The sequence below is a fragment of the Anomaloglossus baeobatrachus genome, chromosome 3 (assembly GCF_048569485.1).
Source record: "Anomaloglossus baeobatrachus isolate aAnoBae1 chromosome 3, aAnoBae1.hap1, whole genome shotgun sequence".
Classification (NCBI taxonomy): Eukaryota; Metazoa; Chordata; class Amphibia; order Anura; family Aromobatidae; genus Anomaloglossus; species Anomaloglossus baeobatrachus.
The window spans coordinates 270291678-270305958 of record NC_134355.1 but is presented as its reverse complement, the minus strand read 5'-3'; the positions used below and the strand labels follow the sequence as shown (position 1 = coordinate 270305958).

The window sequence follows — 14281 nt, the reverse complement described above, 5'->3', positions numbered from 1 at the left end:
GTGCTGCCTATGGCCCCCTATGGATTGCATACATTCCCCTGTGCTGCCTATGGTCCCCTATGGATTGCACACGTTCCCCTGTGCTGCCTATAGCCCCCTATGGATTGCATACATTCCCCTGTGCTGCCTATGGTCCCCTATGGATTGCACACGTTCCCCTGTGCTGCCTATGGCCCCCTATGGATTGCATACATTCCCCTGTGCTGCCTATGGTCCCCTATGGATTGCACATGTTCCCCTGTGTTAGATAACGCCCCCATGCTGCTGCCCATGGCCCCTATAGATCGCACAAGTCCCCCTGTGTTAGATATCGCCCCCATGGTGCTGCCCATGGCCCCTATATAGATCGCACAAGTCCCCCTGTGTTAGATATCGCCCCCATAGTGCTGCCCATGGCCCCTATATAGATCGCACAAGTCCCCCTGTGTTAGATATCGCCCCCATAGTGCTGCCCATGGCCCCTATAGATCGCACAAGTCCCCCTGTGTTAGATATCGCTCCCAGGCTGCTGCCCATAGTAAAATAAAACACTCTTTCCTTACCTCCTTGCCTGCCTGATCCCAGTGAAAGCAGGGACACCGGGGAGAAACGCTGGAGGGGGTAAGTAAAGCTTTTTTATTTTAGAATGAGCAGCAGCCTGGGGGCCATATCTAACACAGGGGGGTACATGTGCCATCACAGGAGGGCGCAGGGACATATAATATGCACCGCTCCCCCAGCCCATCAGTGTGTGCGATTTCAGCACCATTGGAGATGGACAGCGGCTGTGCATATTATATGAGCGGGAGCAGGAGATCAAAGGCTGCAGCCCGCAGTGTTCACCTGCGCCCAGCAGCGCTCCCACCTCCTCTGGACCCAGCAGTGTACATATACATATACCCCCCCGTATATTCGGCTTATAAGACGCACCCCCTACTTTCCCCCAAAATTTGGGGGAACAAAAGTGCGTCTTCTAAAGCGAAAAATACGGTAATTAGTTGAAATTAGCAAACAAGAAGTTTATTTATCATTTTAACAATCTTTGTACTTTTATGTTATGCCTGCACCTGTAAGAAATGATTAGTGAAAAATATAGTTTGTGTATGTTTCTTATTAATTTTCTTTTCATTACTTTTAGTATTAATTCGTGAAGTAATGGAAAAGCGGATTGATGATTACAGCAAGTTAGAGCAGAGTGATCTGGCAGGAAGAAATATCTAAAGGTATACACATGTTGAGACTGGTGATAAAGAGTACATATATGATCACATACACCTTTAACAAAGTCCATACATTTACATATATGTATACCTTTTTTCTATTGCATAAAACAAAAAATATTTTATGACCCCCATACACCAGAAGTCTGCTTGTTCTGCCTTTTGGAGGAAACTATATGGCCTCGTCATGCCTTTATCTTTTCAGGAGAAATTCTATTTGCGCAAGGCAGTAAAACTCACATCATGGGTGATGTAGATGTATCTCATGAACAAATCTTACGTACATAAAAATGGAAAGTGCCTGCTAAGATTTTCTAAAGTTTGGGATGCTGTTGAGCCTCCTGTATGACTACCTACCCTTCTGAAACCCTCAGGTTTTGCTCCCACTGCATCTTTTTCTAGTGTTTTTGAGGAGTTATGTTCTTAAAAACATCAGAAAAAGCACTCAAAAAACTCTCAAAGAATCTTCACATTCATTTCTATGCATAGACAATTTGCTGTTGATTCGTTTTGAGTGTCTTCTAAATTCTTCAGGCTTTAAAAAAACACCTGGTTAGAGAAGAGAAAATGGATGTCATTTCTTTGAAGTGGATCGTAATGGAAATCACAACAAACTAGGCACTGTCCAATCAAAATGCTATTTAAATTATGTATTGCCACATCAGTCCAATTCAAAGTCCAATTCCCAACAGCAAGTACAGAAAAAAAATGCAGAAAAGAAACACATGTAGTGTGAAGCCATAAAGTAAAAAAATGGTTCAGAAGAATTGAACTTGGTATCGAAACGTTGGCCGGTCTTTTAATGTCGTACTTATTGTGAAAAAAATCCTTCACAGGTGACTGTGTAAATGATTATACATCCGATGATATTTTTGACCATATATAGCAAATATCTAATTGATGAAAGAGGACATAGTGAAACTCCACACATTTTTATATTGGAATAACAAATAATTTATTAGTTATACTCATAAACACAGATTAAACGTGATCATCAGTGATATACAGCAGCCTCTTGGCATACTGATTGATTAGCCGGACCCAGGGCTTCACTTACAATCATCTTCTCCCAGGATGTCAAATAAATAAATTAGCCATTTGAACAGTTTTTATAGTGGGAACAAGATATGTAACTCTGTGTGTGTGTGTGTGCGTGTGTGTCACATCCCCACCGGAGCCCGCTCCTGCGACTTCTGCTCCGATCGCCAGACGACGCCGTGTTCCCACCACGGATAGTGCTGGTGATGGGAGAGGAGTCGGTGCCCGTGGCTCTGCGGAGCACAGGCTCCGCTCATCCACTAGGCTAGGTTTCCCTGGAACCTGCAGTACTGTCACGCTCCCGGTGTCCCGGCAGCCCTCCTTACCCACTGACCCGGTTCCTGCATCGCACCACCGCTCCGTACACACTGATCCAGTCGTACCTGCATCACACCACCGCTCCGTACCCACTGATCCAGTCGTACCTGCATCGCACCACTGCTCCGTACCCACTGATCCAGTCGCACCTGCATCGCACCACCGCTCCTTGCCCACTGATCCAGTTCACGTGTCCGCCGGTCGCGCCTGCCGCTCCCGCTCGTGCTCTCCTGTGTTCTGTTCCTGGTCTCAGGAGTCTGACTCTGACTAGTGCCTCTGTATAGGACCAGGCCGCACCCACTCTCCTGGTCTTATAGGCCCAGCACACCTGAAGCAGGAAGTGACATGGGGCTGTGCTGGGTATATAAGAGTTGCCTTTCCATGTGGGCGGGGCCTGATCAACGAGTCTTGAAGCCTTGTCTTTCGAGCTAGGTGCTCAGGTCCCCTTGTACCGTGTCCTGTTACCTGTACCAGCATTCTGTACCGTCTTAATGAACTCCGTGACCCTGGTGACCTGGTTATACCTGTCCCTGCCACGCCAGTGCTCCGGCTGCCGTGTACCCTGCCCTCCGGTGGGGTGCATGGTCCAGTGGATCCACCTCCTGGGCCTACCAGTCCTCCCTGCCCTGACAAGTACCACTGGCTGACTGTAGGTGGCGTGTGTGTCTTCCAGCTGAAGTTGCCAACATTCACCTGCAGCCAATGGGAAGACACCACACCCTTCTTATCCCCCCTCCTGTCACATGACCACTGCCAGAGATAGTTCTGTACTCCTGGCTCATGTGCTGTTTGTATGTTGATTCCTGTGCGCTGACCTTTGCTTGTTTTTTGACTACCCTCCTGCCTGTCGTTTTTGTACCTTGCTGCCAGTTCCGGATTTGACCTCTGCTCTGTCCCCTCACTACGCCCTTGCCTGCCGATTCGGTTCCTGTTTTGCATCTCCTGGTTTTTGACCCTGTCTGACGACCATGGACTACAGCCTACCACAGGTAGTGATCTCTGGGGCTCTGTGTAATTCCACATCGCTGTATAGGGGTTAAAGGGTTGAAGAGTTCTTGGGGTCCTGCTTTGTGAGCAGCTTTTCTCTAGACTCCAGTTACAGCCAGTCTGAGTCTGTGGCTCCAATCAGGCATTACAGTGTGCATGTGTGTGCGTGTGTGTGTGCTCCATTAGAATACCACTCCATAGGTCCAAGGTAAAGAAGAATACAGAACTCCAACATGTGACAAACAGAATCTAACATGTCATCCACCACTTAAACTATCCTCCTTGGCATCACTTCATTTGGAGGATTCTTTTGAGCCAACTCTCAAGACCCTACAGTGTGGTTACAAGACCTACCTTGCAGCCTGAAGCCTTGGACAGTCTTGCAGGCTGCTGCTGTCTCCTGCCTGATCAGCACACTTCCCTCATAGATCAGGGTGCGATCTTCCTGAGGAGAAGGACCCTGAAGGCGAGGTGATACTGCGTCCTACTGCGGCTTGACAAAGCAGGGGCCAGTGCGGTTCCCGCTGAGTACCTTCTGGTGACCAGCGATGATCTGCTTCCCTCTCCCAGTGCTGCAGCTCTCTAACTCTCTGCCCAACTCTGTCCTCGGCCGCCTCCCCGGAGACACTTGGGAGCCTTGCTGTAGGCATGGGCTCATTCCCTCTGCCACTGCACGCTTCCGGCCGTTATCTTAAGTTACACCTGGACAAAGTGTCCCCTGGAGTCCCTCCAGAGTAAACTCTTCAGAATCTTTGGGATGTGTGGTGAATTCTCCCTGCAATTTCCCCCTCCATTTCCCTCTCAAAGTGGGCCTGTGTGATCTGTTGGAGAAATACACTCCAATAATAAAGAATCCCTGCACCCTTTCAAGATTAGTAGCTGCTATTCAGTTCAACTCTTGGATTCTGCTGACATCTTGTGGCCAAAACACAAACTGCAACTGCATCTTGAAATTTCACAGTGTTTTCAGAAAAACTAACTACAAAGCTTATCATCCTGGATGTTTAGTAAAAAGTTATGAATGTCAACCCCCAGCCCACCCTAACTTTTTGTGTACCACTGCAAACAATATGAGATTTTGATACTTCCAGCTCAAACGCCGGCTGTGTGACTTATGTCAACCTGAGCTCCTCTCCTCCTGTACCTACACTGTCGTACTCCACTGCTCCAGCAAAGTTTATGACATTGGTTGAAAAGTGATATCCTGATCGTGCTGCCCATATATACTACTCACAAAAAGTTAGGGATATTTGGCTTTCGGGTGACATTTCAGGATGGTCCTAAAAAACATTCTAACCTTTTCAGGTGAACCTAATGTGACCTTCTCTAATCTTTTGAATGATTATGTCCAACTGTTCTCTACAAGGAGCTTAAAGGCAAAATTCACAACCAGCTTCAGTCAGGATGTGTAACGCCTGCCTGGATCAACAGACTCAGATGGGATGTAATGGACAGGCTAGAGGGAAGCCACTCACCAAGCAGGACCCCCAGAACCCTGAAACCCTTTAATCCCTATACAGGGATTTGGAATTACACAGGGCCCTGGAGATCACTACCTGTGGAAGGCTGCAGTCCGATGAGAGTAGTCGTCAGGCAGGGTAAAACCAGGAATAGCAGAACAGGGACAGAATCGGCAGGCAAGATCGTAATCAGAAAACGTAGCAGAGGTCAAATCCGGATCGGGCAGCGAGGTACAAAAACAGCAGGCAGAAGGGTAGTCAGAAAACAGCAGAAGTCAGCACACAGGAATCACAAAACAGAATAGGGCGGACTAGGAGCCAGGAAATCAGAACGATCTCTGGCAGAGGTCAGCAGACAGAAGGGGAACTAAGAAGGCTGTGATGTCTTCCCATTGGCTGTATCTGAACGCTGGCAACTTCAGCTGGAAGACACACGCCACCCACAGTCAGCCAGTGGTACTGCAAATTCCACGATAACCCAGCCCAGTGGATGATCGGAGCCTGTGCCCACCGGTGCCGCTGGCATCGACTCCTCTCCCATCACCAGGACTATCCACGGCGTCGCCTTGCGATCGGAGCAGAAGTCGCTGGAGCGGACTCCGGGGGTGACGTAACAGAATATTTTCAGACAGGAAGTGGCCACTGAGCTTAGAGTGTCACAGAGTGTCATCAGCAAGTGGCAACAGAGATACAGAAAGACTGTAAGAGTAACAGAAAGCCATACAAAAAGACGTCCTTTGGCCAAATCACACACTGATGACTGCTTCATTTTGAACAATGTCCTTCAGAATCGCATGATAAATGCCACGTTACTCCATGTACATATGAGAGACACTAGGTGTCATCGTCTTGCTGGACGAGGTACCAGTGTTGTTCACTGATGAAAGTTGATTCACACTGAGCAAAAATTTTGCCATCAACGATGTTGGAGACGACAAGCAAAGAGCTATTTATCAGGTACTGTTGTCACCAGACGAGCCTTTGGTGGTGGTTTTGTTACAGTGTGAGCAGGTGTGTCTAGTCAATACAGAAATGCACTATACTTTGTGAATGGTACAGTGACAAGCCCATGCTATTTAAATAACAGCATTAATTCAGTCACTGCGCCTCTGCATGAACAACAGAGGTCTAATTTAATCTTCATGGACGACAATGCTACAGCTCATTGAGGTCGCATCATTAGGGAAGGGCTGCTGAAGACTGGGGTACCTCAAAGGAATGAGCTGCACTTCTCCAGACCTAAATCCCATAACAAACCTATGGAATCAGCTGAGTTGTCGTATAGAGGCTTATAACTCTGTACCCCAGAACCTCAATGACCTGAGGGCTGCCCTTCAAGAAGAGTGGGATGTCATGCCTCTGCAGACAATAACTCTACTTGTGAACAGCATGAGCCGTTGATGTCAAGCTGTAATTGATGCTCACGGCCACATGACAAGTTATTAAGACACTGATATTTTTTTTGGGGGGGGTATACTCACCACTGTTGTTGGCTTTTGTTTCAATAAATTGTTTGAGATGAAAAAATCACCATACATACTGGTAGTTCATGAGCAAATTGTTATATTTAAGAATTACTGCAACAAAATTGTAGCCCTTAAAGGGAAGATATCGCGTTTTTTTATTTTTGTATTAAAAATAGTGATTATGAAATCAAGTATTTCTAATACAAAATGAAAATCGCAGCTTATTTTGTTTTTATGTAATTCTTATTTTACTGGAGGCACTGGGGGCTGCCATGCTGGATTTGCCGTGTTTGTAACTCCTTCCTTTATGGCAGCCCCTGTGCATAGACTCTGATAGTCAGGCTCCGACCCCATGCCATACGTTACAGTGGGCGTCTGCTGTGACCTGGATGCGCCCCCTGGGCTGTCCAGAACACAACAGAGGGAGGAGACCAGCGCCATTATTGTGGAGCTCAAAGCGTGTGCTGTTTGCTCCACTTTACCCCTGTCACCCGCCGGGATGTGTGAGTACGGGCCGCCTTCCCTCCCCTCGTTATTGCCCCCTCCCTCCGTTCTCCCAAGTCCCCGCCGCTGGGGTGTGTGTGTGTGTGTGTGTGTGTGTCTGTGTGTCACAAGGTCCCCATCAGGGGTGATTATGAGTGTGTGTCAGCGCTTGCGATGCTGTGCAGTGAGCTTACAGGACCTGCGAGAGGATCACATGGGAAGCATGTGATATCTCTGGATGTTGTGAGTGTGTGCTTGCGATTGTACAGGTATGTGCGATATCGTGAGTGTGTGTGAGTGTATGCGATCGGATGTGTGAGTGTATGCGATCGGATGTGTGAGTGTATGCGATCGGATGTGTGAAATGTCGGCCGGACGCAGGGGAGGATGGCATGCTGTGCTGCCTGGAACGCCCACCGGAGGTCAAAGGGAGGAATGATGTGAAAGGTGTGTGTGTGTGTGTGTGTGTATATGTGTGGCACAAGGTCCCCATCAGGGGTGATTGTGTGTGTGTGTGTGTGTGTATGGCACAAGGTCCCCATCAGGGGTGATTGTGTGTGTGTGTGTGTGTGTGTGTGTGTGCGCGTGTGGCACAAGGTCCCCATCAGGGGTGATTTTGTGTGTGTGTGTGTGTGTGTGTGTGGCACAAGGTCCCCATCAGGGGTGATTGTGTGTGTGTGTGTGTGTGTATGTGTGGCATAAGGTCCCCATCAGGGGTGATTGTGTGTGTGTGTGTGGCACAAGGTCCCCATCAGGGGTGATTGTGTGTGTGTATGTGTGGCATAAGGTCCCCATCAGGGGTGATTGTGTGTGTGTGTCTGTGTGTGTATGGCACAAGGTCCCCATCAGGGGTGATTTTGTGTGTGTGTGTGTGCGTGTGTGGCACAAGGTCCCCATCAGGGGTGATTGTGTGTGTGTGTGTGTGTGTATGGCACAAGGTCCCTATTAGGGGTGATTGTGTGTGTGTGTGTGGCACAAGGTCCCCATCAGGGGTGATTTTGTGTGTGTGTGTGTGTGTGTGTGTGTGTGCACGCGCGCGCCACTGCATGTGAGTACCTGTGTGTGTACCGGTGATACTGTCTGCAGGGTTGTGTATCTAATCCTATCCTGTGTGATACTGTCTGCTGAGCCGTGTATCTAATCCTCTCCTGTGTGATACTGTCTGCTGAGCTGTGTATCTAATCCTATGTTGTCTGATACTGTCTGCATGGCTGTTTATCTAATCCTCTCCTGTGTGATACTGTCTGCAGGGCTGTGTATCTAATCCTCTCCTGTGTGATACTGTCTGCTGAGCTGTGTATCTAATCCTATCGTGTAATGCCTGCTTTACACGCTTCAATAAATCTTTCAATCCGTCGTCGGGGTCAAGTTGTAAGTGACGCACATCCTGCATCGTTCGTGACGTATTTGCGTGTGACACCTACGTGCAATCAAGATTTAACGAAAATACGGTGATCGCATACACGTCGTTTATTCCTCATACATTGGACGTTTTGTTGTATGAACCTAGTCAATTGAAACGTGTGACATCCCTCATACAATTTTGATGTCTAAGGCTATGTGCGCAGGTGTGCGCTCTGCACCGCAGCTTAAAAAAGGTCTGCTTCAGAGCGCAGCTGAAAAGCTGCGTTCTGAAGCGCCTCACAATGTCTATCATTCACTAATCTCTGTCAGTCGGTCACTATCTCTGTCCCTCTCTCTCTGTCCATGTCAGTCTATCCCCCTCTCTCATACTCACCGATCTCCGATCCCCGGCCCGGCTCTGCACGGCATTCACACTGCTTCGGCGGCTTTTACTGTTTTGAAAAAGCCGGCCGCCCATTAAACAATCTCGTATTCCCTGCTTTCCCCGCCCACCGGCGCCTATGATTGGTTACAGTGAGACACGCCCCCACGCTGAGTGACAGGTGTCACACTGCACCCAATCACAGCAGCCGGTGGGCGTGTCTATACTGTGCAGTGAAATAAATAATTAAATAATTAAAACAAACGGCGTGCGGTTCCCCCAATTTTAAAACCAGCCAGATAAAGCCATACGGCTGAAGGCTGGTATTCTCAGGATGGGGAGCTCCACGTTATGAGGAGCCCCCCAGCCTAACAATATCAGCCAACAGCCGCCCAGAATTGCCGCATACATTAGATTCGACAGTTCTGGGACTGTACCCGGCTCTTCCCGATTTGCCCTGGTGCGTTGGCAAATCGGGGTAATAAGGAGCTATTGGCAGCCCATAGCTGCCAATAAGTCCTAGATTAATCATGTCAGGCATCTATGAGACACCTTCCATGATTAATCTGTAAATTACAGTAAATAAACACACACACGCCCGAAAAAATCCTTTATTATAAATAAAAAAACACAAACATATACCCTGGTTAACCACTTTAATCAGCCCCAAAAAGCCCTCCATGTCCGGCGTACTCCAGGATGGTCCAGCGTCGCATCCAGCTCTGCTGCATGGAGGTGACCGGAGCTGCAGCAGACACAGCCGCTCCGGTCACCTCCACACAGCAAATGAAGACAGCCGCGCGATCAGCTGAGCTGTCACTGAGGTTACCTGCTGTCACTGGATCCAGCGGTGGATGCAGCGGTGGCCGCGGGTAACCTCAGTGACAGCTCAGCTGATCGCGCTACTCACCTCAGTTGCTGCGTGGAGGTGACCGGAGCGGCGGTGAGTAGCGCGATCAGCTGAGCTGTCACTGAGGTTACCCGCGGCCCCCGCTGCATCCACCGCTGGATCCAGTGACAGCAGGTAACCTCAGTGACAGCTCAGCTGATCGCGCGGCTGTCTTCAGTTGCTGTGTGGAGGTGACAGGAGCGGCTGTGTCTGCTGCAGCTCCGGTCACCTCCATGCAGCAGCGCTGGAAGCGACGCTGCATCATCCTGGAGTACGCCAGACAAGGAGGGCTTTTTGGGGCTGATTAAAGTGGTGAACCAGGGTATATGTTTGTGTTTTTTATTTCTAATAAAGGATTTTTTCGGGTGTGTGTGTTTATTTACTGTAATTTACTGATTAATCATGGAAGGTGTCTCATAGACGCCTGACATGATTAATCTAGGATTTATTGGCAGCTATGGGCTGCCAATAATTCCTTATTACCCCGATTTGCCAACGCACCAGGGCAAATCGGGAAGAGCCGGGTACAGTCCCAGAACTGTCGCATCTAATGTATGCGGCAATTCTGGGCGGCTGCTGACTGATATTGTTAGGCTGGGGGGCTCCCCATAACGTGGGTCTCCCCATCCTGAGAATACCAGCCTTCAGCCGTATGGCTTTATCTGGCTGGTTTTAAAATTGGGGGGACCGCACGCCGTTTGTTTTAATTATTTAATTATTTATTTCACTGCACAGTATAGACACGCCCACCGGCTGCTGTGATTGGGTGCAGTGTGACACCTGTCACTCAGCGTGGGGGCGTGTCTCACTGTAACCAATCATAGGTGCCGGTGGGCGGGGAAAGCAGGGAATACGAGATTGTTTAATGGGCGGCCGGCTTTTTCAAAACAGTAAAAGCCGCCGGAGCAGTGTGAATGCCATGCAGAGTCGGGGATCGGGGATCGGTGAGTATGAGAGAGGGCTGCTCAATTCAGTCACTCAGGAGTTTAGCGGTCACCGGTGAGCCCTTCACAGGTGACCGCTAATCAGGACGCGACACAGACAGAGCCGCAGCATGACAATGAAGTCGGGTGAGGTTCACCCGAGTTCATTCTGACAGTGCGGCTCTGTCTGTGTCTGCTGTCATCTGCCATTCACCGCTGCTACATGGCTGTCTGTGTCTGCTGTCAGCGGCCATGTAGCAGAGCTGAATGGCAGATGACATAGTAAAAATGCATCCCTATACATTACACACGCTTGGCAAGTCAATAAATAAAAAAAAAAAGGGTGCTCAATGCATACGTCACAGAACACATGATCTAAAGGAGCGCACACAAAATTGATCAATTTAACATAGACTACTAACGCACGTGTGACAGCAAATGAACGACCTACGTGCAATCTCATTCAATCGCATATGCGACCTGGGCGTGTCACATCGCATACGAGATCGCACACCTAATTGTAAGGTGTAAAGCTGGCTTAATACTGTCTGCTGAGCCGTGTATCTAATCCTATCCTGTGTGATACTGTCTGGAAGGCTGTGTATCTAATCCTATCGTGTGATACTGTCTGCTCAGCTGTGTATCTAATCCTATCCTGTGTGATGTCTGCAAAGCTGTGTATCTAATCATCTGCTGTGTAATATGGTCTGCACGGCTGTGTATCTAATCCTATCCTGTGTAATACTGTCTGCAGAGCCGTGTATCCAATCCTATCGTGTCATACTGTCTGCTGAGCGGTGTATCTAATCCTCTCCTGTCTGATACTGTCTGCTGAGCTGTGTATCTAATCCTATCCTGTGATACTGTCTTCTGAGCTGTGTATCTAATCATATCCTGTGTGATACTGTCTGCAGAGCAGTGTATCCAATCCTATCGTGTCATACTGTCTGCTGAGCTGTGTATCTAATCATGTCCGGTGTGATACTGTCTGCTTAGCCGTGTATCTAATACTCCTGTGTGATACTATCTGCTGAGTCGTGTATCTAATCCTATCCTGTGATACTGTCTGCAAAGCTGTGTATCTAATCCTCTCCTGTGTGATACTGTCTGCACAGCTGTGTATCTAATCCTATCCTGTGATACTGTTTGCACAGCTGTGTATCTAATCCTATCCTGTGATACTGTCTGCACAGCTGTGTATCTAATCCTATCCTGTGTGATACTGTCTGCTGAGCTGTGTATCTAATCCTATCCTGTGTGATACTGTCTGCTGAGCCGTGTATCTAATCCTGTCCTGTGTGATACTGTCTGTTGAGCCGTGTATCTAATCCTGTCCTGTGTGATACTGTCTGCTGAGCTGTGTATCTAATCCTCTCCTGTGTGATACTGTCTGCTGAGCTGTGTATCTAATCCTATCCTTTGTGATTCTGTCTGCTGAGCCGTGTATCTAATCCTGTCCTGTGTGATACTGTCTGCTGAGCCGTGTATCTAATCCTGTCCTGTGTGATACTGTCTGCTGAGCCGTGTATCTAATCCTATCCTGTGTGATACTGTCTGCTGAGCCGTGTATCTAATCCTATCCTGTGTGATACTGTCTGCAGAGCACTGTATCTAATCCTATCCTGTGTGATACTCCTGCTGTCCTTGGTGACACTTTAGGCATTTCTGGTCACCATGAAAATGGCTGTGCATTGTATCCTTACATGTCATTCTCTGTTATCTGTTGTAAACTCTCAGATTAGGAGGGGGGAGGCGTGCCATCACACACAGGAGAGCAGACTCCGCCCACTTTACAGCAGGCTGTAATCTGAGCTTTTTATACAGTGGAAATTCAGTAGGATTTCAGCAGCTGCTCCCCCTAGTGTTTAACAGTGGAAAATATCAAACTTTTTAATTTTTTTTTTTATATTTTGCACAATTAAAAAAAAATAATAATATTTAAACAAAACATTTAAACATTATTACTTTACATTTTCTCAGTTATTATTATTTTTTTTTTTTTGACGATACCTTCCCGTTAATGTTTTTTTTTTATGTTATATGTGTTAAAATACTTGTTAAACAGCAATTTGCTTCTTTGCAGGGGGCGCTTCAGCTACATATACGAAACATCAAGCAAGCCACAATGTATGCAGACAAGAAGATTGAAGACTAAAATTATTTTCACTAGCTTGACAATAAATAATATAATTTTATTTTTACATATTTTATATACACTGTTACTGTTCACTTGCAGTGTAATACTTTCCACCACTTGACAGATGAGATGACAGCAACATTTAATGGGAAATGGAGAAGAGTCATAAGAGATTGGTATTTTTACTTTGCCGTGCAAACGATTGCCGGGTCAAGTTTCCTGCAGGGACTAATAAAAAATGTTAGAAAACATAAGCAAAATATATATATTAGAATAATCCAACAATATGAAAAGTCAAACCAATCAACTTTTCCCTGAATGAAAATAACAATCTAAAATATACCAAAATATAACATGTTTAGTATCACTGTGCAGCTGTCTGAAAAAAAGGAAAAAGTTAATCATAATGGAGTCATTGTCTTTTGGTCACTTTGCCTCTCAATAAAATGGAATAAAAAGATATCAGTACTATACCTCTCATTGAAAAAATCAAGCCTATATACAGCTCTGGCCGTAACATGAAAACGACTATCAGAAGATTATGGCTCTAAAAATATGGTGACACAACAATTTTTTAATTGTAATTTTTTTTATTAATGGGATCCTGTCACCAGATTTTTGAGTGCAAACCCAAAACTAGCACCTTAAGCAGCACCTGTGCTGCATTCTATAATGGTGCATGTTGTGCCCTGACTCCCACTGCAGACCCCATAAATACATTTATAAAATCTCCCACCATGTACGTAAATTCTTCAGTCTGGTCCAATGGGTGTCCTAGTTTTTGGCTCCTTTCTCTCTTTTCTGCGCTGTTCACTGTCCTCTTTTGATTGATTGATTGATGTGTATGACACCTCCGGTGCCATCCACTTAACATGGCAAAATCTATGCGTATGCGCAGAGACATTCCCGATTCGTGCAGGCGCACTTCACTTTGTCCTATTGCGGACAGAGCCAAAAACATGTGTGCGCCTGTGCGTGTCGGTGAGTTCTCTGCACAGGCGTGAGATTTTGCCTGGTGATGTGGATGACGTCACGTGACCTCTAACTATGGCGAGCACATATGCAGTCAATCGGATTCTTTAAGGCCATATTTGGTAATGTCCATGTGAAGAGTCTTTGTTTGTGATTTTGGATGAACGTGTTTATGATGGACAGTTGATTTGTCATACAAAAGTCAATGAATCTTCCTCCAGCCACATTTCATTCACCAAGTCCAAAGTTTCCAACAACAGTTCCATGTTTGCCTTTACTCAATTTGGCATTCAAGTCTTCCATGACAATAAGTAAGCTTTTTTGGCATTTGGCATGTCCATTTCTTATTGAAGTTGATCAACGGCCTCATCCTCAGCATCTGTTGTTAGTGATTAGACTTGTATACCTGGGAGATGTAGTGGCACTCCTTGTAGTCTTATTAAGATTACTTTATTACTGTGCACATTGTACTGTAGGACAGTACTGGCCAATTTTCAGTTGAGAATAAAATCAACCCCATTTCTTCTTCAGTTATCATTGCCAGAATAGAAAACTCAATATTAGTTTGACTGTAAATTTACAAATTGAGTTCATCTAAAGCGGGCTTTACACGCTACGACATCGCTAATGCGGAGTCGTTGGGGTCACGGAATTCGTGACGCACATCCGGCCGCATTAGCGAT

The 14281-nt window shown here is 46.8% G+C and overlaps 1 protein-coding gene across 2 annotated transcripts in view; it reads left to right on the top strand.

Annotated features, from left to right (window-relative positions):
• Positions 1-13086, top strand: part of RSPH3 (radial spoke head 3) — a 62848-nt gene extending 49762 nt beyond the window's left edge. For both annotated transcript variants that reach the window (XM_075338250.1, XM_075338249.1), the window contains exons 9-10: positions 1118-1202; positions 12573-13086. In XM_075338250.1, coding sequence (XP_075194365.1) covers positions 1118-1200 — 83 coding nt within the window. In that variant the 3' untranslated portion in view covers positions 1201-1202; positions 12573-13086. The remainder of the gene's footprint in view (positions 1-1117; positions 1203-12572) is intronic.
• Positions 13087-14281: the final 1195 nt, after the last annotated feature.